At 35.4% G+C, this 27,210-nt stretch overlaps 1 protein-coding gene across 5 annotated transcripts in view; it reads right to left on the bottom strand.

Moving 5' to 3' along the window:
• ALS2 (alsin Rho guanine nucleotide exchange factor ALS2) overlaps positions 1-27,210 on the bottom strand; it is a 73,752-nt gene that overhangs the window by 2,359 nt on the left and 44,183 nt on the right. For 4 of the 5 annotated variants that reach the window (XM_033111512.1, XM_033111513.1, XM_033111514.1 and 1 more), the window contains 21 exons: positions 25,405-25,567; positions 21,204-21,335; positions 20,672-20,800; positions 20,243-20,313; positions 19,804-19,870; positions 19,273-19,472; positions 19,093-19,158; positions 17,961-18,059; positions 17,206-17,370; positions 15,198-15,309; positions 14,901-14,978; positions 11,193-11,326; positions 10,132-10,299; positions 6,472-6,589; positions 5,568-5,725; positions 3,752-3,874; positions 3,071-3,247; positions 2,188-2,233; positions 1,915-1,976; positions 1,228-1,377; positions 889-985 (listed from right to left, as the gene is read on the bottom strand). In XM_033111512.1, the coding sequence (XP_032967403.1) occupies positions 889-985; positions 1,228-1,377; positions 1,915-1,976; positions 2,188-2,233; positions 3,071-3,247; positions 3,752-3,874; positions 5,568-5,725; positions 6,472-6,589; positions 10,132-10,299; positions 11,193-11,326; positions 14,901-14,978; positions 15,198-15,309; positions 17,206-17,370; positions 17,961-18,059; positions 19,093-19,158; positions 19,273-19,472; positions 19,804-19,870; positions 20,243-20,313; positions 20,672-20,800; positions 21,204-21,335; positions 25,405-25,567 (2,515 nt within the window). The remainder of the gene's footprint in view (positions 1-888; positions 986-1,227; positions 1,378-1,914; positions 1,977-2,187; positions 2,234-3,070; positions 3,248-3,751; positions 3,875-5,567; positions 5,726-6,471; positions 6,590-10,131; positions 10,300-11,192; positions 11,327-14,900; positions 14,979-15,197; positions 15,310-17,205; positions 17,371-17,960; positions 18,060-19,092; positions 19,159-19,272; positions 19,473-19,803; positions 19,871-20,242; positions 20,314-20,671; positions 20,801-21,203; positions 21,336-25,404; positions 25,568-27,210) is intronic. The other variant, XM_033111515.1, reaches the window with a different exon arrangement.

Genomic DNA, 27,210 nt, shown 5'->3' with positions numbered 1-27,210 from the left:
TCCTTTTTCTATACTTAAACCCTAAAGAATCTGTAATTTGCATTGTGGGTTATTCCACTCTGATTACACTCTCCTTCTAAAATTCCTAATAAGCTATCGCGATACTTTGACCATTTATTAAATAATTTCTCTTTTCCATTTTTGTGTCTGATGTTTCCATTTTCATATGTGAAACTTTCATTATAATAATTGTCTATATGGGGGTTATCCCTTCAGTTTAGGTACTTGTCTATTCCTGTGACAGTAACATCCTATTTTAATTACTGTAATTTTATAATATTTTACTAACTGGCAAAGTGGGTCTTTTCTCCCTCTCTTTTCTCAGAAGTGTTTTTGTCATTTTGTATTTGTTGTTCTTTGACTAAACTTCAGAATGATTCTACCAAAGTACAGAAAAAATTGAGGTGGTGAATAGAAATGACTTCCAACAATCAGAGAACCTCATTTGTAACCTATTGCTTATTGTAAATATATGGGGGGAAAAAGAAGATGCAATTCATATTCATTCTCTACAAACTGCCTTCTGTGTTTTGTCTTAGCTCCACTAAATAGCTCTACTGTTGGATACTTTTTTGGACACTAAGAATCCTTTGTTTCTTTCCTAGTTACATTTAATACAGATGGTCTACATTTATAAGCATTTGTAACTATTTGAATGATCAATCTATAGGGAAGATGGGGTAGTGAATAATTTGCTTTAGTATTTTGAAGAATAACTGACTATACTTTTCTTTAATATATTATATTTTAAAATATTAACATGTGCTCTAAAGGCACTTAATGTTTGCATTAAACTTACATAAAGAAAAAAGTGGTTAAGACATTTATAATATGGCAAATAAAGGACAGATATTAAGATAAAAAATATTAAATAATATCTATACTTACCTTCAAGGTGGTGAACATTATACCCTGTTCCCCATGCTGAAGATAGGGGTCCATCAGATCCTCAATGAGGTGGACCTCAGAGCCTAAATTCCTAATCCTGCCCCAACAAGAAAAAGGTATGAAGTTATTTCCACTTATATCTATATCTTCCTTCTGAATCGATTTGAGGGGAAAAGAAAGAATAGCTCAACCAAGAGATAATACCATAGTAGAATGGGGCAACAGAAATAGATTGTTTTTTGTAGTGGGGGAGCATATTCATGTCATCAGTTCAGAAAAAGCAAAAGGCACACGTTAAAATGAGGAATCAGTAATATTAAGTCAGAAAAGATGGATCACCTGGCCCGTAGCACCACATATAAGAAAACAGGAAACAAGTCATCCATGGACCACAAGAAGTCTTCCTGAAGTGATGCCAGGACACTCTGAGAGATCTCTTCAAAAGTCTGCTGGATGACTTTAAGTTTGTCTGATGGAGTAAATGTTGTGCTATTGAAAAAAAAAAAAAGAAAAAAAGATATCCTATAATTTTCTTAATCAAGCCATTCAATAATAATGTTTTGACATGTGCCTTTGGACTTATCAGGCATAGTGAGTCGCTGGAAGGGATGACCTCTGTAATCCTATGGTTCTGTGAGAAAAGAAGTCTCCAACTATCTATGGTTCACCTGGAAGAATTCACTAAGTAACATATTATCTCCTTTTACCCAAGTGGATCTTACTATTTCCCTAATACATGCTCTTCTCTGAGTAAAAAGTTTGGTTAGTTTCCATTCGGCTAAAGAGGTGATTGTGTAGGTAAGTTTCTGGGTAGGCTCTCGACCACTTTCAAAAATCTAAGGGCCTTATAGAGGAAAAGGTAACCCAAATGTCTCAAAAAAGACTTTGTGATCTCCAGCTTGAGTTTGACACCATCTAGGAGTGGAGGGGGCCCTTAAAACTTAAGTAAAAATAAGATCTCATTAATATCTTAACAGATCAACCACTACTTTGATTAATGTGATTGTTCAACAAATCAGAGATTACCTGATCTGCTGTAGACATTCTACAGCTGAGGCAAAACAAGCATCTTTTGTGGTTGGTAAAACCTGCAAAGAGAGAATTTATGAAGTTAAAAGAGAAACGCTATCTTTTGCAATACAATAAAAATAAAGGATACCGAAGGCAGGGTGCAGATCTTTGGTGAATAACTCATGCTTGGGTACTATTCTACCAAAGTAAGATGGAAATTTCTTGCTATCTTGAATCCCCCACACCAAAGAAAAGCGTATGTGCTGAGGAAACTAAAATCTACTATACCTTTTTACTGTCTCCAAGGATTGACAAGGACACTGGCCAAAATTTCCTACAATGGAATCCATACTTTGTTAATACAAGTTGTTACTTATGGTAGATTAATCCCCATAAAAATATTTGATGGCTATATTGGCTTCCCTGTCCCCATTTAAAATTACTGTTTCATAGATAGGTTAAGTTTTAATAAACATTCTAAAAGTAATTTAAGAGTTTCAATCATGTCCGTAAGGGATTTGTCATTCCATACTCCAATAACCCTATACATTATGGATATTACCAAACATTTGCCAAAATCTTTCCTTCACTCAGTTTTATCTCATTTTTACTATTATTCCATTGATAAAGTTTACTTTCCAATTAAGCTTATTTACATTTTTTGATATCACAAACATATAATTATTGGGTGTTGAGGTGATCAGCCTTATCACAGCACTAGAAAGAAACAAGAAACAATGCAACAAAAATAGCACTTCTAAAACTTTTAAATTAGAAATGATAGGGAAGAAGGGAAAAGAAGGGAAGGAAGAATGCCAAAGACTGAATACAAATAACTTTTTCTGAAAATGTGAATATATGTGTTTTGCTTTAAAGAATTGCAAAATATCAGGTGAGATAACTCAAATTACATATATATATATATACACATATATATCTATCTCACACACACAAATAAAAAACAGATTCGGAAGAACAATCGGGTTCATACTTATCTCCAAAAATTCTCAGAAATAATGATTAAATATCACTATTTTGCAAAATAAGATAGATTTGCAAATAAGTAAATAAAACTGCAAATCCTATACATAATTAGATGTCAGACTACCAAATTGATAATGCTGTTTGAATTTTAAATTAAAACCACTTGATTCCTCTCATAACTACTTGCCTCTGTACCCCAAGGAAGCCCAGAAGAGCAATATCAGGCTGCTTATTTAGTCGCAGAACACATTCCCAGTAAATGTCTTCCTCACGATCATTATCCAGGGCATAGAGCATAAACAGTGGTGGGTAGAGCCGAGGTAGCAGCACAGGCAGCACTAACCCAGAACTTGTTACCACATAACTACAAGATACGGGAATGAGAGGCAGAAGCATTAATATTAAAATTGAATACAGAATCAAAGTAGAAAATAAAGATGGGAAATTTTGAGTAAAGAAGCAGTTATATTACTCTACTTGACATTATGGAGTTCACATGAGGAGCTTACCGATGGCCCCAGAGTTTGGTCTCAGACCAAATATGAATTCTTTTCATCAACTCAAAATCTAACTGAAAACCTACTTGGTTTCCATTTTGAGACTGATTTCTCTGTGGTTATTCTAGGTCAGCAAGATGTTACTTTGCTCAGCTACCTTTGTGCCCAGTCATTTGTGGTTGCACTTTCATGGACTTGAGACCTAAAATGAACCTTGGAGATCACCTAGTTCAATGACATCATTTTAGAATAAGGAAACAAGGAAATAAGGAAACTGAGATCTAGAGAAAACAACTTTTCTGGGAGTCTTTGGATAGGATCATTTGGGCCCTACCCCCCTTTCCTCACTATCTCCTCCCAACTCCAATTACCCTGGCTCTGGCGATTCGGATCTGGAATCGGGCTTCCCAGTGCAAAAGGATTTCCTTTCAGTAGGCAGAGGAGCAGAGAGAGGAATTGTGCTGCCCTCTTCAGGAAGTTCAGGAAATAAAAACCTAAGGAGTAAAAAAAAAAAAGTAATTGGACAACTATACTTCCAGAGCAGCCAAAGAATAAAAACACATTCCTATTATTTAATCTATTTAAGGACCTATGAAATCAAACTTTACATCAATTAAATATTTTAATTCTCTGAGAGTCTTAATTGATGCTTCTCACAGAATAAAAGTGTATCTACTGAATAATACCACTAAAAAAATCTTCATGTGCGGTGGTTTTTTTCTGTCTAGTAATTAAAAAATGAAGATCTATATAATGTGTTTTTCATACTGGCATCTGAGGTCAATTTTTATCGAGTCTTCAAGTAGAGATTATTATTCTCAGAGTATAAACAAATATCAGTGGAAACTACTTAAATGTCCAACATTAAGAAAAAAATGAAAATTCAATTAAGGTAAAAATTTTAAACGTTTATAAAAAAAGTCAAGTTGCTGAAAAAATTTTCCAAATGATCACGCTGCCAGTTTTTGAGGATTTTTTTCTAGGCTTTGAATTTACCCTAGATTTTATCTCCAATCTCTTGGAATGCAAATGGTCGGCTCTACCATAAACAACTTTACTATCCTCCTTATAGTTACGGCCCTTGCAACCTTGTCCCTACCTCTGGCACTAATTTTATAGCAGGGAAAGCTAAGAACATCAGGAAACTTGTCTTCACTATACCATCAGAGCTGACACACTCCCAACCCAGTGGTCTTTTTTAGTAGATCATATTGCCCCCTCAAAGTCTGAACATTTTCAAATGCATTTATTAATTCTGAGGCTACTAATATAAGGAAGCTTTTTTGGGGACAAATCCATAAACTTTTGTATAATTATCTCAATATAGTATTTACTTGTTGGCTTAAACCCAGTAAAAGATCTTGAATTTCACCAGTTCCAGATTTGATTACTGCCTGAAACGCTTTCTAAGGTGCTTAGTCGCACGCTTTCTCACCTCCTTCAGAGTCTCTGCTTAGATACTACCTTACTAGTCAGGCCTCCTGTTTAAAACAGCAGCATCTTACCTCCAGCCCCACCCTCTTTCCCTCCGCCACATTTATTATCATCTGACATACTATTATTTTGTTTACTGTGTCCCCACTAGAATGTAAGCTCCACTGAAGTACAGATTTTTAAATTTTTATTTTTTTGGTTTCGTTCACTGATAAATTCTACCAGGACCTGGAATGGTAGCTAACACATAGATGCACTCAATAAATATCTGTTGAATAAAAGAACAAATATGATGCTGTTGTCAAGGGACAGGACATACTCAGGGACAAAAATTCGTATTGCTTTGTCTTCTCTGTGGTTAGGTTTTAGAGACTTGATTTTACCCAGAGATTAAATCCAAATCATACTATATTTCATACCAGAATTAGAATTAAAAAAATAAATACATTTATTTTAGCCTTCAACTATGTCTAATGAGTAAGAAAGATGTAAAGGAGATACGTAGCAATGGCTAAGGTTCATCTCTTTTTATATTTATAGCATAAACATAAGGTAAAAACATGTTTTCCTTATTCAGCCAATTTAAGGATCTCTGGCATAAAACCATTTTCTCGATGAATAATTTCTGTGATGAAGGGAAACATTAATGATTCTTCACAAAGATGTAATCTCTAGATTCGGGGTGAAGACACCCAAGCATTAGTATAAACTAGTATTCCACAACTTGCAGACTTCAGTGAAAAGATCCCTTACCTCACCAGCTGGAAAATTCGCTTAAGGTAGGACTTAATCTCCTTCACAGCCTCCTGCAATAGCCGGCGGTTGGCTCCCACACCCACATATGTCATTCTGTACACAGCAACCAGTGTCTCTACGAGCCTGCCCAGGGGGTGTAGAGGGGTGTCACAGGCCTGAGACAGGAGGAGAATCAATGAAGGCAATCAATGTGCACTAACAGCAGAAAGAATCAACAAGTAGTAAACAACTTTCAGAATGTCAGGAATCAACTTTTGGGTCAGGAAAATTCAAATACTCTAACTTTTCTGACAGCGTTGATCCTACCCAAATTATATGGAGTAGGAGTTCATAAACTTAATCAAAAAATCCTTCTAACATCTCTGTGAAGTTAATTAACTTTAAACTCCACAAAAATATATATATAAAATGTTATCTTGGAGAAAACTAAATGACTGCTGATTATGCTCTGAAACATTTGCTCTTCAGTTCCCTTGATTTCTCTTAGGACTCCTTGCTGCACCCCATATAATGTATGTCATCCCTGAAATTGTAGCTGATCTTACAGGGTTTGAGAAGGAAGCAAAGAGAGCATAACCAGGGGTGAGGGCAGCATGCTTTATTTGTACAATCTCTAGTTTGCTAATGTTACTAACAAAAAGCCGTTTTAAACTCTGACTCTAGTTCTTAAGAACACCCTTGAACACTTTACAAAAAGTTAACTTAAAAAGTTAACTACTGTCATATAGGCCAATCTTCATGCAGAAATGTGCTTTTAGTAGTCAAGAGAATTAACAAAAGAAATACTCAGAAAGCGAAAACAAGACTAGGGTAATGATGAGCTGTAAGTAGATTTGGACGACATACTGTGGTAGTTGCATCATTAACTCACAAGACCAGTGTAATTTTGTCTCTAGTTTACCTTTATTAAGTATTTCCTGATGTCATCATATTTCTCCACTGAGAAGGCACCAACATGCTGAGGAATAAACTCCAAACTCTCTAGTGTCTGAGTCTGTGAACGACTTAGTATCTCTGGACTACAAAAAGGGAAAAGAAAGCCGATTATGAATTTCACATCAAGAAAGCAAGATGATTATAATGTACACGTAAAACATCATCAACTAAGGATGAAATGGAGCATCCAGCACAGTGTTTGGTCCAAATAAGCTCATAAATGGCAAATGACCCACTATTAAGTTTATGTAAGTCATGCAAAAGACCATTTAATTGTACTTCATACCAACTACAATAAATTAATGAAGATTTTGCTCCAATGTGAACCATGATGTTGGGAAATACTGGTGATAGATTTGTTAGTGACAAGAGAAAAATGGAATAAAGAGGACAGGGAGAGCCAAGGAAAAAGGAAACCAAATAGAACGGCAAAAGAAGAAATGAAAATGAGCTCAAGAAGTAAGGAGATGATGAGGATGCCACACACGCACAACAGTTGGGGAGGTAAGCACATAATGGGTAAAGAGAAGCTTTGGATGAAGAAGTTACGACAAAACAATAATACTAGTAATCAGTAGAAATTTTTGGTAATGGCACTCTATCATTAGATTACAACGAATCAGAAATTAGAAACAGTGCACAATCATTATTATTTTACTATTTTAGATAAATAAGATAGGGACATGGTTTTATATAAAAGTTCATTCATTTTCACTTCTTAGAAACACCCAACAACAGTTAACCAAGATTAACTGGAGAGCTAAGGTCTCAATGTCTACACTGATGGGCTCTATCATTGAAGGCTGACCATCTGCGTCACACACAAGGGCAAGGCCACAGATTTAATCAGTTCTGAGAGTTTCCATACTTCTACTGATAAGAGTATAAAGTAAAAATCATGAACTTCATGCATGGAACACTATAACCAATTCCCATTTATCACAAATACGGGGGTAAAAAAGAAGAAGACCTAAACTTCTTTCTACATTGTAGGAATTAGCAAATGCTCAGCAATACTTGTAGAAGTTACTGGCAAGTTAAAGAATAAGGAAATATGAAGAAAGGCAGATGGAGAAAGGAAAAGCGGAGAAAAGAAAAGGAGAAAAAGGGAGAAAAATTTTAAAAAGTAGAAAGAGAAATGAAAAAGCACATCCGTAATTTTTTCTTTCAGCACTTCAAAACTGTTCTGCCACTTCCTTTAGGCCTCCAAAAGATATTGATGACAAATATGCAGGTATTTGAACTGCTGATTCCCTACACGTTAGGTGTCGTTTTTATCTAGTTACTTTCAAGACTTTTTTCTTTCAATTTGAATATGATGTGTTTGTACATGGATATCTTTGTTTTTTTCCAGGATGTGGTTTGCTGACTTCTTGAATCTGTAGGTTTATGTCTTTCACTAAACTTGGGAAGTTTTCAACCACTATTTCTTCAAATATTTTTTCAGCCTCACAATTTTTCTCCTCTCCTTCTGGGATTTCAAGGACACAAATATTAAGACTCTCAGGCCCTTAGAGCTCTGTTCATTTTTTTTACATAAAAGCTCATTCAAATGTTAATTTTCTTTCTGTTGTTCAGTTTGGATAACTTCTATTAATCTATTTTCAAGTTCACTGACTCTTCTGCTGTCATCTCTATTCTGCTATTGAGTTCGCACAGTGACTTTTTTTTTTTTTGGTTACTGTATTTTTTTATTCTAAAATTTTGATTTGCTTCTTTGTATCTTCTATCCTTTGCTGACACTTATCAATTTTAATGTCTGTTTCAAGGGTGTTTGTGATTGCTCATTTGAGCATTTTTATACTAGCTGCTTTAAAGTTCTTGTCAGATAATTCCAAAATCAATGTTAAGGTGTCACTGATGTCTATTGATTGTCTTTCTCCAAATAAGTTGAGATTTTCATGGCTCTTCGATTGCCAAGTAATTTTGGTTTATATCCTGGACATTTTGAGTATTACATTATGAGATGCTGGGTCTTATTTATACCTTAAGGAGAATGTTGACATGTATAATAAATATAGTAGGCTTGAAACTATTATCTTTAAAAGGACCTACTTATAAAGTTGACCTTTGGCTGATACCTGCGAACTAAGCTTCCTACATGTCTCCTATACTGACATGAAACATTCCCTAACTGATAAGGGTATTTTGCTGTCCACAGACTATATTGCCAGTGTGCTTTATGGTGAACATTTTCTTTCCTTCTGGGACTGTGGAATTCTGGTAGTTGCTAAGCACAGGGTGCCAATGTGACCAGCCCCCATTAAAAACTTTGGGTACTGAATCTCTAATGGGCTTCCCTGGGCAGAAACATTGTACATATGTGGCTGAACTTTACTCCTGGGGGGAAGAGTGTGCTCTGTAGGACCCCTCACAGAAGGAGGAGAGCATGGGAAGCTTACACATGGATTCCTCCCCACTCTGCCTGTGCCTTCTCCCTTATGATCTGGCTGTGGATCCTTACTACGTTGCTGTAATAACTCTTACCTGTGACTTACCTGTATGACTATATGTTGAGTCTCGTGAGTCCCTCTAATGAATCACTGAATATGCAATCATCTTGGGAATCTCTGCAATAGCTGACATTTTTGTTTCAGCCTTCTATGGACTGTGGTTCCAACGTCAGTTCACTTCGCAAAGCCTTTGCAGTCCTATTTGGGTATGTCTGTGCGTGTACCACTCAGTGATCAGTCTGGGACCTGGGTAGAAGTCTCCCTATTGGCTCAGTTCTCAAAGTGCTTGGTATGCTAATTAGGATCAAATCCACACATGTGCAAGTCTGGGGTGAACTCAGGAGTTCAGAAACAACTTTACAAGGTTGGTTTCCAGAGCTCCTCTTTCTGTATCACCTCACCAGCATGTTTTGGTTCCAAATTAGGTCCTCTGGCCAGAAACTGCCCACTTCCATGAATATGCCACATCCAAGGCCAAGCAGGAGAAGGACAGAGAGACCGAAAAAGCAACGGGAGTTGGCCATGACTCTTAGACCTGAGGATCCACCAAAGAGGGAAGAAGCTTCTATGCCCTCAAGAGTTTTAGCTCTTGCAAGCTTCCTGTTCATGGCTGCTCTAGCAGCAGCCATCACTGCCCCTGCCTCAGAAGTACCTGGAGGTTGGATCATGAGAAAATGGAAATAAAAGGAGAGAAAGAAAACCTAGTGTGTCTCCTCCACTCAACCTGAGCTTTAGGAGTCTCTTTACCACACCTGAATCAAAAGCAAAGGGTTTTTTTCTGGATCTCTATCTATCTACTATACCACAGTGCTTACTTCAAGGTTTCAGGTTATACTGAGTCAGGCTGAGAGATACTAAAGTTAAAACACTCAGTAAGCTCATGACTGGCTCAATGGCACTCTGAATTCAGGTATTCTTTCCCAATACTCCAGCTGATATTTACCTTTCAGAGTTTTCAAACAGCTGTCCATGTATTCTGTGTGGATTTTATAGTTGACTTCAGGAGAAGAAAAAGTGAGGCGTGTTTTATCCATCTTACCCAGAAACAGAAGTACATCATTGACTTTCAAATTATATTTTTAAGTTAAATGTGGCAAGCCTTGAATACATATTGGTTTTATGTTGCATTTTCCTACCATGCTCTGCCTGACGTTGGGCAGACATTCACTCACCTGTCTCTGTGTTGGCGCCGATTGGTGGTCAGGGCCACAGCAATATTGTCCCATGCTTTGCAAACCTCCCCTTGGCCTGTGTTCTCACAGCCCAGCTGATGCCAACATTCATCAAACACTGCTTTCCACTTCTCATCAGCTGGCACTGCCAGGTTTCCTAGCTTCCTGCTAATAAATTCATGTCAAGGTTTTATTAGCCACTTTTTTCTATGCAAAGATCATAAAGAAGAGAAATGAATATACAACTGGGAGTGCTTCTGTAACAAAACTGCCTAGATTCATAGTGATTCTACTTTTAAAAACATAACAAAAATTTTGAAAGGATTCTTTTTAGCTACTTAATGCTTATCAGATTCTACAGTGTATAAATTTTTAAGCACAAAGCACATCAGAATTGACTCCTTTGCTTTCTACATTTCCACAGAATTGATTTTGTAAAATTGATTCCTACTAAAACAAGGACTTTCTGTGTATTGCACAACTCATAATGAGAATTGTGAAAATGCATTACGTACTATATTCTAAAATACTCTAAGAATAGAGATGGTACGTAAAATATATTGAGCTCCCATCAGAACAATGAATCTGAGATGTTACCAAAATAGAAAAATAAAGCTAAAGCTGTAATCACTAAAGGAAAATACACATATAAAAAAACTTCTTAGAAGTATATAATACACTAAGAGACTTAGATTTTGACTTTTTTCCCACATGTATAGAATATTCTACTCTACTTGGTGTATATATAGGCTTGATCTTTACTTTTCAAAAATCAAGTTGTGCAGCAGTTCCATTTCAGAATGCTCTCTTTCAATCAACTTGGATACCTGCACCACTAACAGTAAGATTGTTCCCACACACAGAACTTTTATTTTAAACATCTAAGGCTATAGACTTAGCTATCTATAGTAGTGTCAGTTGACAATTCAAGGAGGTTCCATTCTGGTGGGGGAAAAAAAGACTTTAAAAAACTTGTTCTGTATTTAAAATATTAACCAGATTTGATAAAAGACAACTCAAAACATTCAATCATTAATCCAGAATTTATATTAATTACTTACAAGACTTTGGGTCTGTCTTTATCACTCTCATACAGACTAGGCTTGAAGTAGGTTCCAGTGATTTTTATCCCAGATCCCCATTCTCCACTAAAACAACCTTCAATGTAATCTCCATTTGGCATAGTCAGTGTTCCCTACGTAGTTAGAGAAAATGTGAAATTAGAGAAAGTATTTTAAATTTATGAAATCAAGAGGGGAAAAAAAAAAAAGCACCAAATGACTAACATTTGTTTTTAACTTACTTTTTACAAATCCCCAATACTTCAAAAAAATAAAAATAAAAAAAGTGTGTATGTGTATGTGCAAAAAGAATATATGAAAGTAATCCTGGGTAAAAGAAAAAAAAAATCACAGGAAAAATGGGTAAAATATTTTGAGCTAAATGAAATGAACACATAACTTATCCAAATGTATGGGATGTGGCTAAAGCAGAGCCTACAGGACAATTTTTAGCTGTAAATGCCTATATTAGAAAATAAGAAAGATCTCAAAGGATGCTGCTAAAGCAGTGCCTACAGGCAATTTTAGCTATGAATGCCTATATCAGAAAATAAGCAAGTTCTCAAATAGTAATCTAAAATTTCACCTTACAAAATTAAAAGGAGTAAACTAAACCCAAAAAAAGAAAAACGAAAGGGATAATAAATAAAATCAATGAGACAGCAAACAAAACAAAAAATAGAGAAAAATCAATGAAACCAAAAGTTGCTTCATTGAGAAGATACACAAATTTACAAACAATTAACTAGATTAATCAAGAAAAAAAGACAAAATTACAAAATCAAAACCAAAACTAGATATATTATACCAATCTTACAGAAATTAAAAAGGTTAGAAGGGAATACTAAGAGAACAACTTTATGCCAACAAATTAGATAACTTAAGGTAAAATAGGAAAATTCCTAGGAAGAAACAAATTATCAGAACTGATAGAAATGGAAAATCTGAATAGACCAATTAGAAGGAAATTGAATTAGAAATCTAAAATATTCTCACAAAGTAAATCTCAGGCCTGGATGACTTCATTGGTAAATTCTCCAAAACATTCAAAGAAGATATAATAATACCAAGGCTTCACAAACTCTTAGGAAATAGAGAAGGGAACCCTTCCCAACTCATGTTACGAAGCATTTCATTGATACCAAAGACAGACAGACATCATAAGAAAATAAAGCAGTAAACCATATTTTGTCAAAAAATTTTGACAAAATATTAGCATTATATCCAGTAACATATAAAAAGGATTATACACTATGACCAATTACAATTTACCCCAAGAAAGCAAGGTTGGTTTATAATCAGAAAAACAACCAATATAAACACTATATTAATAGAATAAAGGACAAAAACCACACAATCATCTCAATAGGCACAGAAAAAGCCCTGTGACACAATACAAAACCCATTTATGATTTTAAAAACTCACAACAAATTTGGAATAGAAGGGAACTATCTCAATCTGATTAATCTATCATAAGTATGTTAACATCATACTTAGTGATGAAAGATTTAATGCTTTTCCCCTAAAACAGGAACAAGGCAAAGATGTGCATTCTTGTTACTTCTATTCAACATTCTACTGGAGAATCTAGAGAGTGCAATCAGATAAAAAGAAATAAAAGCCTTCTAGATTGCAAAGGAAGAAGTAAAACTATATTTGCAGACAACACGATCCTATATGTATGAAATCCTAAGAAACACACACACACACACACACCCTACTAGAACTAATAAATGACTTTAGCAAGGTTTCAGGATACAAAAAACAAAATATAAATATCAGTGCATTTTTATATAATAGCAATCAACAATTAAAAAATAAAATTAAAAAATAATTCTCTGTATAACAGCTTTAAAAAAAGTTACGAATAAATTTAACCAAAGATACGCAAAAGATGCATATTGAAAACTATAAAACACTGCTGATAGAAATTAAAGACGATCTAAATAAATAGAGAAACATTCCATATTCATGGATTGGAAGATTCAATATTATTAAGACGGCAACTCTCCCCAAATTGATGCAATCAAAATTTCAGCAGGCTTTACTACAGATTTTGACATACCATTCCTAAATTTATATGAAAAGGCAAAAGATCCAGCACAGCCAAACAATTTTAAAAAATACCAAAGTTGGAAGACTTACACTTCCCTGATTTCACAACTTACTAGAAATCTACAGTAATCAAGACAGTGTGGCACTGGCATAAGGAGAGACATGTAGATCAAGAAAATATAATTTAGAGTCCAGAAATAAACATATTTTTGGTAAAATATGTTTACCATACTAAGTGATGTTAAGAAAATTCAACAAAGGTGTTAAGAAAATTCAATGGAAAAAGTTGCTGGGGCAATTGGATATCCATATGCAAAGAGATCAATTTAGACTTATAACTCACACAATATACTCAGAGTGAATCATAGACCTAAATATAAGAGCTAAAAGTATAAAACTTTTAGAACAAAACAAAAGGAAATCTTAAAAGCTTGAGCTAGGCAAAGACTTCTTAGATGTGACATCAAAAGCATGATTCATAAAAATTTTGATAAATGGGACTTCATTAAAATTAAAAATTGTTGTGTTTCAAAAGACTCTATTAAGAAAATAAAAACACAAGCCACAGACAGCAAGAAAATATTTGTGAATACTATGTCTAATAAAGAACTTGTATCCGGAAAATATAAAACACCCTTACAACTCAATAAAACTATAAACAAATTCTTAAAATGTCAAAATATTTGAATGGGTAAACTGTGGTTTCTCTTATTTAAATAAAATGAATAAAAATTAAAAAAAAAAAAAATATATATATATATATATGAAGCGACATTTCACCAAAGATACATCAGTTGCTAATAAGCATATGAAAATATGCTCTAATGACATATGACATCATTAGTCAATAGGGAAATGTAAATTAAAACCATGAGATATCAATTCACACCCACTAGAATGGCAAAAAGAAAAAAAAAAACACAGAATAAAAAATGTTGGGAAAGACGTGGAGAAATCAGAATTCTCATACATTAATGATGGGAATATAAAATGATACAGCCACTTTGGAATACAGTTTGGCAGTTTCCTGGTAGTATGTTAAGCATCAGTTTACCATACAACCCAGCAATTGCACTCCTAGGCACCTACCCAAGAGAAATAAAAACATGTTCATATAAGAAGTTGTATTCAAATGTTTATAGATTTTTATTTATAATAGTTTAAAATTGGAAATAATCGAATGCCCGTTAACTGGTGAAGGAAGAGATAAGCAAAATGTGGTTTTGGAACACTCTTCAGCAATAAAAAGGAATGAAGTACTGCACAGGCCATAAAATGGAAACACCTCAAAAACATTTTGCTAAGTGTAATATGCCACACAGTAGAGACCACAATGTTAAATGATTTATAGGAAAGGATCTAAAAAGACAAATCTGCAGAGTGATAAAGTCCATTAGAGGTTCTCTGGGACTGGAGTCTGGAAACAAGGCGTGATTTCAAATAGGCAGGCGATGGGTAATGGAAACCTTTCTGGGTAATGGAAATGTTCCAAAATTGAACTGTGGTGTGATTGTACGACTTTATTTACTGAAAAATAATTGAAATGTACACTTAAAATGGGTGAATGTCATGTATGGTAAATTAGCTTTTTTACAAAGTTAAGAAAAAATTTAAAATATTGCATTAGAGAGACAAAGAAGAAAGCTTCCAACCTTTCCACTAAGAGTCCAGTCATCTGAAAATTCTCCCTCATAGATGGTATCATCTTCAGAAAGTAACACTCCATTTCCCTATGTGAAGAAACAAAACAAAAATAACAACACATAAAATGCGGGGTAACTTAAGAGTACATGTAGCCATATCCCCCCAAAGCCTTATGTGATCTGAAAAGACAGAGCAGTACTACGAAGGTAGAACATTTAAAAAAAAAAAAAAAAGAAGATTTTAAAAGTTAAGGACATAGGAGTTAAAGGAAATCAATAGTAACTATATACAAATCTTCCACTCACCATCATTTTATTAAGGTGAAAGTTGCCTTCATAGTATAATCCAAACTGGGTAACTACCACACCATTCCCTTGACATACATCATCTTGCCACATTCCCATATACTTCTCCCCCCTTAATAGAAATAGAAAAGAAATGAAATGAAAAATCAATGATAAGGTAGGGAAAAAACAATTATCACATGGGAGATACCAAGCATCACCCCTAGGTGGCATCTGTTCCATTTTTCTAGTTCAAGTGGCTAACTCCATCTCAAAAATGAGACAATGTGATAGCAAAAGGCATTTTACTCAGAGAAATGTTCTCTTAGGAATTTGACATTATAATCCACCTGACGTAAACTTGCATACACTCTATGTATTTCCATGATAACTTTAAAATGTATAATCATGAAAAGAATGTTAACAATTCATCTCTAATTTCATTCAAAATGTATTAGGTTGGTGCAAAAGTAATTGCGGTTTAAAAGGTTAAAAATAATTGCAAAAACCGCAATTACTTTTGCACCAACCTAATAATAGGTAGATTCAAACCTATGCACAATTTTTTCTTACCCCAAAGTTTACTAACTTAAAAAAAAGAAAAAAAGAAATGGGGTTACCATACAAGAAGACTCATTCTTCATCTATTCAAACTTAAAGAAATCTTATTAATCTCCACTAAAAAGAGTAAGTACAAACTCCTTGTTAAAAATAATCATGGAGTTTAGTAATAACAGCATATATTTTAAAATTCCATTATGACAATAACATGAGGTGGAAAAAGAGTACATGTTAAGTCCAAAAGCAAATCAGGTCAAATCAAATATGGAGGCAAAAGAACTATATTCCTCCCTGAAGTTTGACTGAATTTAACTAAGCTTGATTCCTGGGTTGCTTGCATGGCGACTAAGAATTGTCTGACCTGATAGGAAAACCTAAGCAAAAAAGGTATTTAGCAAAAAGATACCATTTAGCAAAAGATACCATTCTATGATCCCAGAGGAAATTTCCATAGGTTCCCCCTGATCTTTCACTCCTATTATCTACTGACTGCATTAAAGGTTTTCCTTTGTATAATAAAGATTTGGTAGCCTCTTTGAAACATTAAAAGCTTTTTCTTTGTGAAGCTTTAAGGAAAATGGTACCAACGTTAATTCTGAATGATCCTGATATTGTAAAGAAGTAACCTATTGTTATGTTCACAAGCAAATGAATAACATGATCTGGCAACTGTCTTATTAAAACTTTTCTCGGGCCGGCCCGGTGGCTCAGGCGGTTGGAGCTCCATGCTCCTAACTCCGAAGGCTGCCGGTTCGATTCCCACATGGGCCAGTGGGCTCTCAACCACAAGGTTGCCAGTTCAATTCCTCGAGTCCCGCAAAGGATGGTGGGCTCCGCCCCCTGCAACTAAGATTGAACAAGGCACCTTGAGCTGAGCTGCCTCCCGGATGGCTCAGTTGGTTGGAGCACCGGGTCTCAACCACAAGGTTGCCAGTTCAATTCCTCGACTCCCTCAAGGGATGGTGGGCTCTGCCCCCTGCAACTAAGATTGAACAAGGCACCTTGAGCTGAGCTGCCGCTGAGCTCCCGGATGGCTCAGTTGGTTGGAGTGCGTCCTCTCAACCACAAGGTTGCCGGTTCGACTCCCGCAAGGGATGGTGGGCTGCGCCCCCTGCAACTAGAAAACGGCAACTGGACCTGGAGCTGAGCTGCGCCCTCCACAACTAAGACTGAAAGGACAACAACTTGAAGCTGAACGGCACCCTCCACAACTAAGATTGAAAGGACAACAACTTGACTTGGAAAAACAGGCCTGGAAGTACATACTGTTCCCCCAATAAAGTCCTGTTCCCCTTCCCCAATAAAACCTTTAAAAAAAAAAAAAAAAAAAAAAAAAAAAAAAAAAACTTTTCTCAACACAGTCAGATTCAGACACTCAACCTTCATAAAAATTATCACTGTTTTTGGAGAAGTACAGGAACCTTATCCTCTCAAACTAAACTTTGAGGTTCGAAGCAGAATACTGTACCTAGTGATATCATCAAAGACACCATATCCTGCTTTCTTATCCATTACCCACTGGCCAATGAACATACTGGGAGAAGAGGAAGTCAATTTTCCGCTTCGTAGGAGCCCATGACCATGACGCATGTTATCTTGAAAACAGCCTTCAAACACTTCACCAGAGGCATAACTGTGGTTAAAAAGAATGGATAAAGATCACAAGCACATTGACTTCTGATGCTTATTTTTACAAAGTTTAGCAAATTCAAAATTATACTCATGTCTCACTGATAGCTGTAATTATTTGTTTATATGATTATTTTTATCAATCAAAATTCTCATTTTTGAATGACTAAAGCTAACAAGTTAAATATGTCACAGGTGTCATTCTGTGTTAACATGGGGGGAAAAAGGGTGAAAATGAAATGAATGCTCTTATGGGAAAATGAAATAAGTGATCTCTGAAAGAACGATAGGTTTGTCCATATTAGAGTCATATACTAAATATAAGATAAATTTACAGGCAAGACATTTAGGAGATTCTATGTGAAAGGTAGGGTTTACCAGGTTTGTACAATTTTGTTAAGAACTAAACAATACCCTAAAATTTTCACATTGTGATAGATGAGAGGTTGATAGTTAAAAGAAGACTACACAGTTTCAGTCATAAGAAGAGTAAATAAAATTTACTCCTTGAAAATTTTGGCTACACAAACATTTAAGTTTACGTGACTGTTTGAAAAAGTAACCCCAGTGCAACAACCTTTCCAATGTTATTACCTATAGACTCCCTGACCACACATTTTTCCTTCTTTCCAATGGCCCACATAATGGTCTTCTTTGTTCAATGCTTTGTTTGGGATTCTGTATTCTCCATACCTGCCAAGGAAAATAAAAAACATCAGAAGATACATTTATGACATATTCACGCTTTGTGTGTATACATTTAACAAGGAGAACAGAGATTGCCTGTAGGAGGAAAGGAGTATATGGAGTATTGGCTTAAGCTGCATCTATTACCTAAGCTATTTAGCAAGTCTTAGAGGAGTGGGACATCAACCCCACTCTGCAGAGATTAGGTGTTTTATCCCAAGTCCAATGGAAAACAGAAAACGTATGTCCTAAGCCTATCTCTACCACTCATTAGTCACATCACCTTGGTAAGTCCCAGGACCCAGCTCCCTCATCTGTATAATAAAGGGGGTGAGTCAGATTATCTAAAGTCTCTTCTCATTCTAAAATTCTATTAAAAGGAGACTAAAATATATCATAAAAATTGACATTATCACATACACAAAAAATCACCTACTCAATTTATATAAATTTTTTCTATATAGCAAAATAAATTGCTTATCTAATGTGATACAAAATACTTCATTGCCATGAATTTATCATGTAAATATATCTAAGTGTTAGAAAACATGATGAACTTATACAAAAAAATGCCATTGATTACCACTAAGATAATACAGCACTTAGAAGATTTCCCCTTTAGCATACCACAAAAATTAAAGATGACTTAAAACTACTGAAAGGAAAATTTCTGTATGTCCTTTGTAGGACATACTATCTCAACGGTCTCACCATCAACATCACCCAAGGTTCTCAGCCTTCACAACTACGAAGTGGATAGAAAACACAGTCCCAATTTAACAGATGGAAGGCTGTGTAACTTGAAGTCACAGAGCTATCAAAGTAAACGATTCATTCTAGGTAAATCAAGGCTGCATCCTAAATTCCTAGCTCTCTTTGTGTTCACACATCTGCATTATAAACCTTAACATGTGGTATGCATTTCTAAAAACAGAACAAAAATCTCCTTATTGTTTTGAAAATAACTCTGAACACAAAATAACATAGTAATTTGTGACTGAAGTTGAATTCACCCTCATGTTTTACACAATTTACTTACCCATCTTCTAAGCCGTTCCTGAACATGCCAGAATACATCTTTCCATCTGGCCACTTCAAAACCCCTCTGGAATGCATAAGCAAAGAATAATACATGTCAATTAATGTTTCAGATAATCATTACATTCTCAGTAATTAGACTCTCATCCTCACCCCAGGTGTAAAACTGAAACATGTTCACCTGCCATGAGGCTTCCCTGAAAACCAGCGTCCATCATAGGTTGCATCCTTTAGGCGAGGATCCTTGTAGAAAGTATATTTGGCACTGCGTGAAATGGGTGGTTCCTGCCTCTGAATACTGCCACTTCCATAAGGTGGAAGATCAGACATCCCCCTCAAAGCCTGATCCACAGCTTGGCTTATAGCCCGTAGCCACTTAGTCTAGGAGCAAAAAGTATTGATAAGCTTAAGGCAACAACACATTACGCATTGCTTTGAATCCTACTAGCTTTTCTTGGTGTAATTTTTCTGTCTCCTGATGCTTTTCTTATTAATTAACATTGATTGGTTCTTGGAATTCACTGCTATAGGTTTAAAATTAAGACACATTAAAAATAAGTAAATAAAACTGTATAGTCTTGATTTAATGAAGATTTTTCAGACATAATTATGGATCATTAGCCAAGCAAACAACTTTTATCTCTTCTTTACTACCGTAACAGACAAAAACATCTAGGCCAAAGACTGAAAGAAAATACCATAATGGACTAACCTTTTCCTGGGGTGTTGATGAAATCAGAGTGAACTGCTCCTCAGGTGTAGTTATCTTTAAGCCATTCCTAAAACGTTTATAAGGATAAATACTTACAATATCCATTCTTAAATATGAAAAATAACTTGTTTATTTCAACAGGAGAAGTCAATTAAATGTAAATGTAGTTATGCCCTGGGTTTGGGTCCCACAGTGGGAGAAACAACACAGTTACCTTGCTCTGTGCTGAACCATGGGGATGTGAGCAACAAAGAAACCCTTCCACCACTTGGATCTGTCATGATCTTCACCACAGGCCATTTTACTATCTAGTACTGGGAGGATAAGCCTGATTATGCAGAATGGGGAGGCCTTTTGAGCCTTTTTACTTGAATAAGGAAACAATCAGGGTAACAAAGAGAGAGAATTAGGGTGGGGTGAGGGAGAGGGGTACACTTACACAGCACCAGCTTCTTCAGAAAGTGGCTCTGCCCATAGTGTGGCCAAAGGGAAAACATGGTGTGTGGAGAACTGAAACAATGAACATGGAGACACATCTGAGGAAGGGGTCTCTGCTGCAGAACCTCTTGCAGAGGGCTAAGTCCACATGAGTGCCACCATCTCAGTCAAATACTCCCCATAACATGGCTAACCCCAATGGGTCTCACCATCTCTGCTGCAAGGACCCTGTCACATGGCTGATACTCATTTTCAAGATGGAAACTAAAAACGCTCCCTAAAATCCAGCCCATACCACAAATGCAAGCTAAACAATTCCCTTTTATTCAATAGTTTCAGTGAAATCACAATAGATTTAACACAAACTGATGGTATAACTAATTAAATTTTAAATAGAGTATGCTTCTTCTAAGGTTGGAATCCGGCCTACCTGGGCATGGACTAGGGCATCATTAAAGAGAATGAACCAGTTCACCGAAAACCTCCCAGCATGCTGCAGAGACAGGGCTCGATTACTACTCTCACACAGCAGTCGACGCTCTGGCTTCCTTAAGGAATCCTGGAATTAAGAATACAAAATTGAACAGTCAAACTTAACCTGCAAAGAGGAAATGAAAGATACACACATCACATTTAGAGAATTTGCTGGTCATAGCTTAGCTTGGTGTTAAACCTAAATTTAGGTGGAATCCAAACATTTCATAAAATTAGCAGTCAAAGGAGATTAAAAACAAAAACAGGAACCAACAAAAGAAGGTGAGATACATGTTCAGAGAGGACTACCAGAAGTGAAGGAAGGTTTTAATGTTTAGACCATCCATTGCTGTGGTCCTTAGAGCATCCTTACAAAAGGGGTCATTAAAGCATTATTACCATAAACAAGTGAGGAATGGAAAAAATGATGACAGTTGTTTTGGATATGCCTGCTGATTGCTGGGTTAATGACAATTGGCATGGTTTACCGTCATTTTTCCAGGAAAGGTCTTCCAGAAGCCCAGTGTGTATTCTGCTTCCTTCCTTTTCCTGCCGAGATGGAGAGCAAGAGACTCATAACAAGAACTGGAATCCTGCAGTTTCTGGTATTCTGGAGATGTCTGGAGGCCAATAATTAAGGGGGGGAAAAAGAATATAAAACAATTGTCCAGAATTTGTAGCCTCAGTGTGGTTTAGATACCTAGTATTATATTTAGGGAGGAAATCCAGCCTAAGAACGGACAGGGAGCTGAGCAAAAAGATTGGTTCTAGAAATTTCAACTATATACAGGTACATATGAAATAGAAAACTAACTCAGGGGAAAAGAAACAAACACTGGCAGTTATCAGTGAGGAGACCAGCAGAGAACCCAGGATAGACCAGGAATTCTCAAATGTTCTGGTTTCAGGGATTTCTATTTTACTTATGTGGGTTATATCTATTGATTTTTACCATATTAGAAAATAAAGTGGAGAAATACAAATATCTTTATTTATTTCAAATAAAATAACATTTTACATGAAAAATAGTTTCCAAAACAAAAATGTTTAGGGAGAAAAGTGGCACTGTTCTACATTTTTTCGAATTTCTTCTTTCTTATCTGGCTTAAAAGATGACAGCTGGATTTTCGTTTCTGCCACTACATTAAATCTCTTACGATATGTTGTTTGGTTGAAATATATGAAGAAAATCTTGTTTTATAAAGATATAGAATTGGGAAAGGGGAGAGGGGTGAGTATTTTAATAGCCATTTCAAATAATTATGGATATTCCCCTTTGAAACTGTACCAAAACTTAAGTGGCAGTTTCTTTAAGAGTAGCTGAAATGTGGAGTCTGAAACTACATTAATCAAACTTTTTGTACTCCATTACATTAAAATCCTGGTCTATCTGGTCTATCTTACACTTTCAATAGAATTTTTACCTATGCATGACTTTATAACATTGGACATTTAGAAAATATTGGTTCAATAAGCTATGCAGAGCTTCCAAATGTTGACACATTTTATTATACAACAAAAATCACATTAATATCATCGATAATCTCATCAGAAAGTCTTTAAGTATTAGGAAACTGCCAAGCTCACAGTGATAGATACATGTTTCCCGCATTTTAATTTTTGTTTAAAAGTTCAGATTTTATCATTGGCAACAAATATTGTCAGTTGTTCTTGAAGTAAAAGGCTCATTTACTCATTTAGTTATTTTTTGAGAAAATATCTGCCACATACCCAAATCTGAATAACCATAGTTTATCTGTCAATTGTTCAAATTAAAAAAAAAAAGCAGCTCTCAATTCAATCACAATCTTGTACTTTTCTTTGAAAACCTCCATATTTTGGCATGCAACTACACATTTCATCATTTCATCACATAGAATATTAAAAAGATGTATAGTTCAATGTGTGGTGATGGACGTTAATTACACTTATTGTGGTGATCATTCTATAATATACATATCTCAAATTATGTTGTAATCTGAAACTAATATTATGTCAGTTACATATCAACAAGAAATGTACATGCAATGGTTGAGGGTGAATAAAATAATTTTTACTGCTTCATCAAGAATATTCTTAAGTGAATAGAATTAACATACGACCTAGCAATACCTCTTCTGAGTATCTACCCCAAAAAATCTGAAATTATTTATCCGTAAAGATATATGTAACCCTACGTTCACTGCAGCATTATTCACGGTGGCCAAGATGTGGAAACAACCAAAGTGTCCTTCGATACATGACTGGATAAAGAAGACATGGTACATATATACAATGGAATATTACTCAGCCATAAGAAAAAAATGAAATACTGCCATTTGCAACAACATGAATGGATCTTGAGATTATCACGCTCAGCGAAATAAATCAGACAGAAAAAGTCAACAACCATATGACTTCACTTATATGTGGGATATAAAACTAAAAGCAACAAATGAACAAGACTAACAAACAAAAACTCACAGACACAGACAACAGTTTAGTGGTTATCAGAGGGTAAGGGGCGGGCGGGGGAAGTGGTAGAAGAGGTTAAAGGGGGACAAATATATAGTGATGGAAGGAGAAATGACTCTGGGTGGAAAACACACAATGCAATAAATAGATAACGTATTATAGAAATGTACACTGAAACCTATATAATTTTACTAACCAATGTTACCTCAATAAATTTAATAAAAAAATAAAAGAATATTCTTAAGTGAAATTGGCTTTTTTTTTTTTTTTTGATTTTTACTGCAAGTAGATGGCAGCAAAGAACACTATGAGTACAGTTTGGTACCTCTACCTTCATTCATGCTAAGGAGCCAGCAGTTTTACTCATCTTTACTTTGCATGGTCAGTACAAATGACAACACTGGAAAAAGCAAATGTCTTAGCATTGTCCTGAAAATAGTCTGATCTTGTGACAACCCAGAAAGGGTCTTTGAAACCCACAAGAGTCTGCAGATCAATCTTTGAAAACCAACCATGGGATAGGGTATAATTGCTATGCCTTATGAAGAGTGAGCAGAAGGTAAGATGAAAGGATGATCCCTCTCATTCATGCGTAATTACATTCCACAATTCTTAGAGTCCTTCATACTCATTTTTTCCATTCATTTAAGAAACATTTAATGGTATATAACATACTTACATACTTAGAACAGTACCTGGTATATGGAATGCATTTAATAAATATTAGGTATTATTTTTATCTAGAGAAATATACATATATACATACATATATATATATATATATATATATATATATATATATCTTTTTCTTTTCCTAAGCTGTACCTTAAACTTAATAAATACCAATTTGCAGTGACAGAACATAGCTATGTGTTTTGAAAAAACTTCCACAGACGATTCTGATCCCTAACCCTGGTTAAGGACCACTGACATAACGTGAAAATAGAATGGAGAGCTAACGCACTAGCAAAGCACAGAGGAGGGAGTAACTAATTCTTAAGAGATGGGAAGGGAAGGAAGTGTGGCAGAGTAAGAGCGGGCTTCATTTTCATGGGAAAAGACATTTGATGCAGGTCTTGAAGGTTTCTCGTAATGAGGACGGAGGGAGGGGTGTTTAAGGAATCAAAAATAAACCATATGAAGCCCAGGGAATCTGAACTGACATGTAGGACACAGGGAAGAAGATAAGGCTAGAAACAAAAAAGGGAATCTGATTGTGGGATCTGTATTTTTTTACGCAGAATTAGGACCCTTCATTCTGGAAATAGTACAATATCAGACTCTGAACAATTTCAAGTTGATTTAGGAGTCAAGATTTTTAATTAACTGAGAACATATTGAGGTAAAATCTGTATCTCATTGGGTTATTTGTGTAGCTCAAACCTTCATAGCTAAAACTAAATCAGTTTGGGATAACCTAAAGAAAAGACCTACAAGGCTACAGTAGGATCAAATGTAGAAAGCCTATATCAGTGCTTGGATTACTCTGGAGACTGAAATCTGTCCATTTAAGGAGACAGAGCCCAAGATTAAAAAGATTCTAAACTATAAGGAACCCTGGAGTCATTATGGTTTCTCTAGAGCCCTTCAGAGTAGAAACAAAATGAACCCACACATTTCAGTACAATTTCAAAGGTGAATGTCTTAGAACTGGCTTGATCAAATACACCCATATCTTAAAGCAGGGCTAATTTTCTAAGATTCCACCTAACACATTTTATACAGAAAGTAGACTAGTTCTCGTATGAGGAAATCCTGTAACACTGCAATTTCTCATAGCTTATAACAAGGTGACCCAAATACCTGGCATGAATCTATCATGAGTCCAGGCCAGGTGGCAATGCCACTACCTTACAGGTGTGTGTCATACAGAAAGCCAGGGTTTTAAAGAGCTTTGTGTAACTTGTACTCAGTATGCACTCAATAAACTTTAACAACTATTGAATGAGTAGCACTCATACTTGTGTTTCAACTTTAGACAGTTTCATAAAATGAGCGCAATTCATCTTGATAACAACCTGAGAGGAAACTGAATCCACAGCAAAGAAAACTAGATTTATCTACAATCATACTTCGTTCTTTCACTTCCCTGAAGAAAAATAAACTTATTACTCATACACAAATATTAAATTAGTGGAGTTGAGATCATGGTGTGGCATAATACAAACAAACAAACAAATAAACTATGATCATTGGCTTCCCAAGTGTCCAAAGAGGGTATATACGGAAGCTTACCACTTCAAAACAAGTAGCAAGCTTTAGCAAAACTTTTGCATAATTATGAAGTCGTCTAGTTGGCAAGAAAAACAAAGTATTCAGTATTTCTACCAACTGGGTGTTTTCTTCAGTCACTTCTGATAAATCTTGCAACAGCTCCTGGTTTTTATTTAGGAAATCACTAGAGGTAGAAAAAAAAGAGATTCAGCTAATTATTTTAGCAATAACAATATGCATGATATTGAATAAAAATATTTCACTAGATCCTACCTTTTACAGAATGCACATTTTAGGTGCTATGAAAGTAGTAGAAGATAAATTCAATGAAATAAGCCATATACAATTGAAAGAATTTCCCTGCCTGTAAAATGGGATTTTTGAGTATAAAAAGTAGCAATAGTAACTGAATAATAGAGATGGTTAATCACAGACTGTGCCTCATGTTCTAGGAAATCAATCATGCATACCACAGTTTCAGGGAATAATTGGAGACCAGCTGACATCATTACCTGTTAATTTACAAGCCAAAAGTCACAGCAATAAATGGCAGGACTAACTGCTCTAATCACTGGGCTAAACAGAAATACTGGAGGAAAAACAAAGTTCTTTGCTCGTACAGAATTGGCATAGAATATAAAATATTTCAAATTTCTTCTTTGTTTCTTTAATTGTTGATCATCCAATATGAGTTTATTACAGGAGAGTAATAAAAAGCTTATAGGTACCAGTACTACAATTAACAGGACATAAGAAAGCAAATTATATGTGAAGATTTCAATGCTAAGATTCTCAAAAGCATTTCAAACTGAAGCCAACATTTAGTTTTAATATTCAGTTTTATATTAAGTTCATTATTAAAATTTTACTGCAAATTATAATGCTGATCAGTGTCCATTGAAACTACTCTCACCAGACCAAAATACTTTTGTAAAAAAGCAAAACTTGGTGGGACAGAATAATAACTATCTGCCACTAATATTAATCATTGAGCAATAATTAAGTGCCAGGCACTACCCTGAGTGCCTTACAAATATTATACTAAGTTCTTAGCTACAAGGCCTCAAATAAGACAATGTCACACAAGACTACACGGCAAGAATGAATCATTTTATAATCCCTTAGAGAACTATGAAATAGATGTTTAACTCAGAAATTATGAAATATTATTGTGGAAAGATGGAAAAAAACGTAATGACTTCCAGGAACCCAAACAGTTCAATGGCACAAACTGAATTATTTTATAATGCAATTAAGAGATCTGAGAGAGAGTGCCCTGGGGGACATGGCCCAGATTTTTATTTATACTTGGCTTGTGTGACTATTCCTACTTCCTTCTTCATGTTCTGAGGCTGAGGTCAGTGAGGACACCTGTTTAAGTCTTCAGAAGTGTTCTGCTTTGACCCGCTCCTGATTACATGGTGAACACATACTCTCTCTGACCACCTTTCTCCCGAATGCCCAGTATTAGACAGAAATGTTCCAACTCTCATGAACCCTATTACTTTTCAGGACTTTCTCAACTCCTTGTCTATATACTTTCCCAAAGGGGGCCATGGTATGCTCTAAGGAAGTCTGAACCAGGGACTCGCTTAGCTTCTCTTCTCTTGGGAGTATTTAATAGCGGCAATACTGATCTTTCCTTACATGGCTAGGTTTGTACTTGTTACTCAAAAAATAAACATATTAAAGGTAGAAACAACCCAAGTGTCCATCAATAGATGAATGGATAAACAAAATGTGGCGCATATATATATATATATATATACACACACACACACACACACACACACACACACACACACACAGTGGAATGTTATTCAGCCA

The sequence above is a fragment of the Rhinolophus ferrumequinum genome, chromosome 8, assembly GCF_004115265.2.
Source record: "Rhinolophus ferrumequinum isolate MPI-CBG mRhiFer1 chromosome 8, mRhiFer1_v1.p, whole genome shotgun sequence".
NCBI lineage: Eukaryota > Metazoa > Chordata > Mammalia > Chiroptera > Rhinolophidae > Rhinolophus > Rhinolophus ferrumequinum.
The sequence above is the reverse complement of the archived record's forward strand: the minus strand, read 5'-3'. Positions and strand labels throughout refer to the sequence as shown.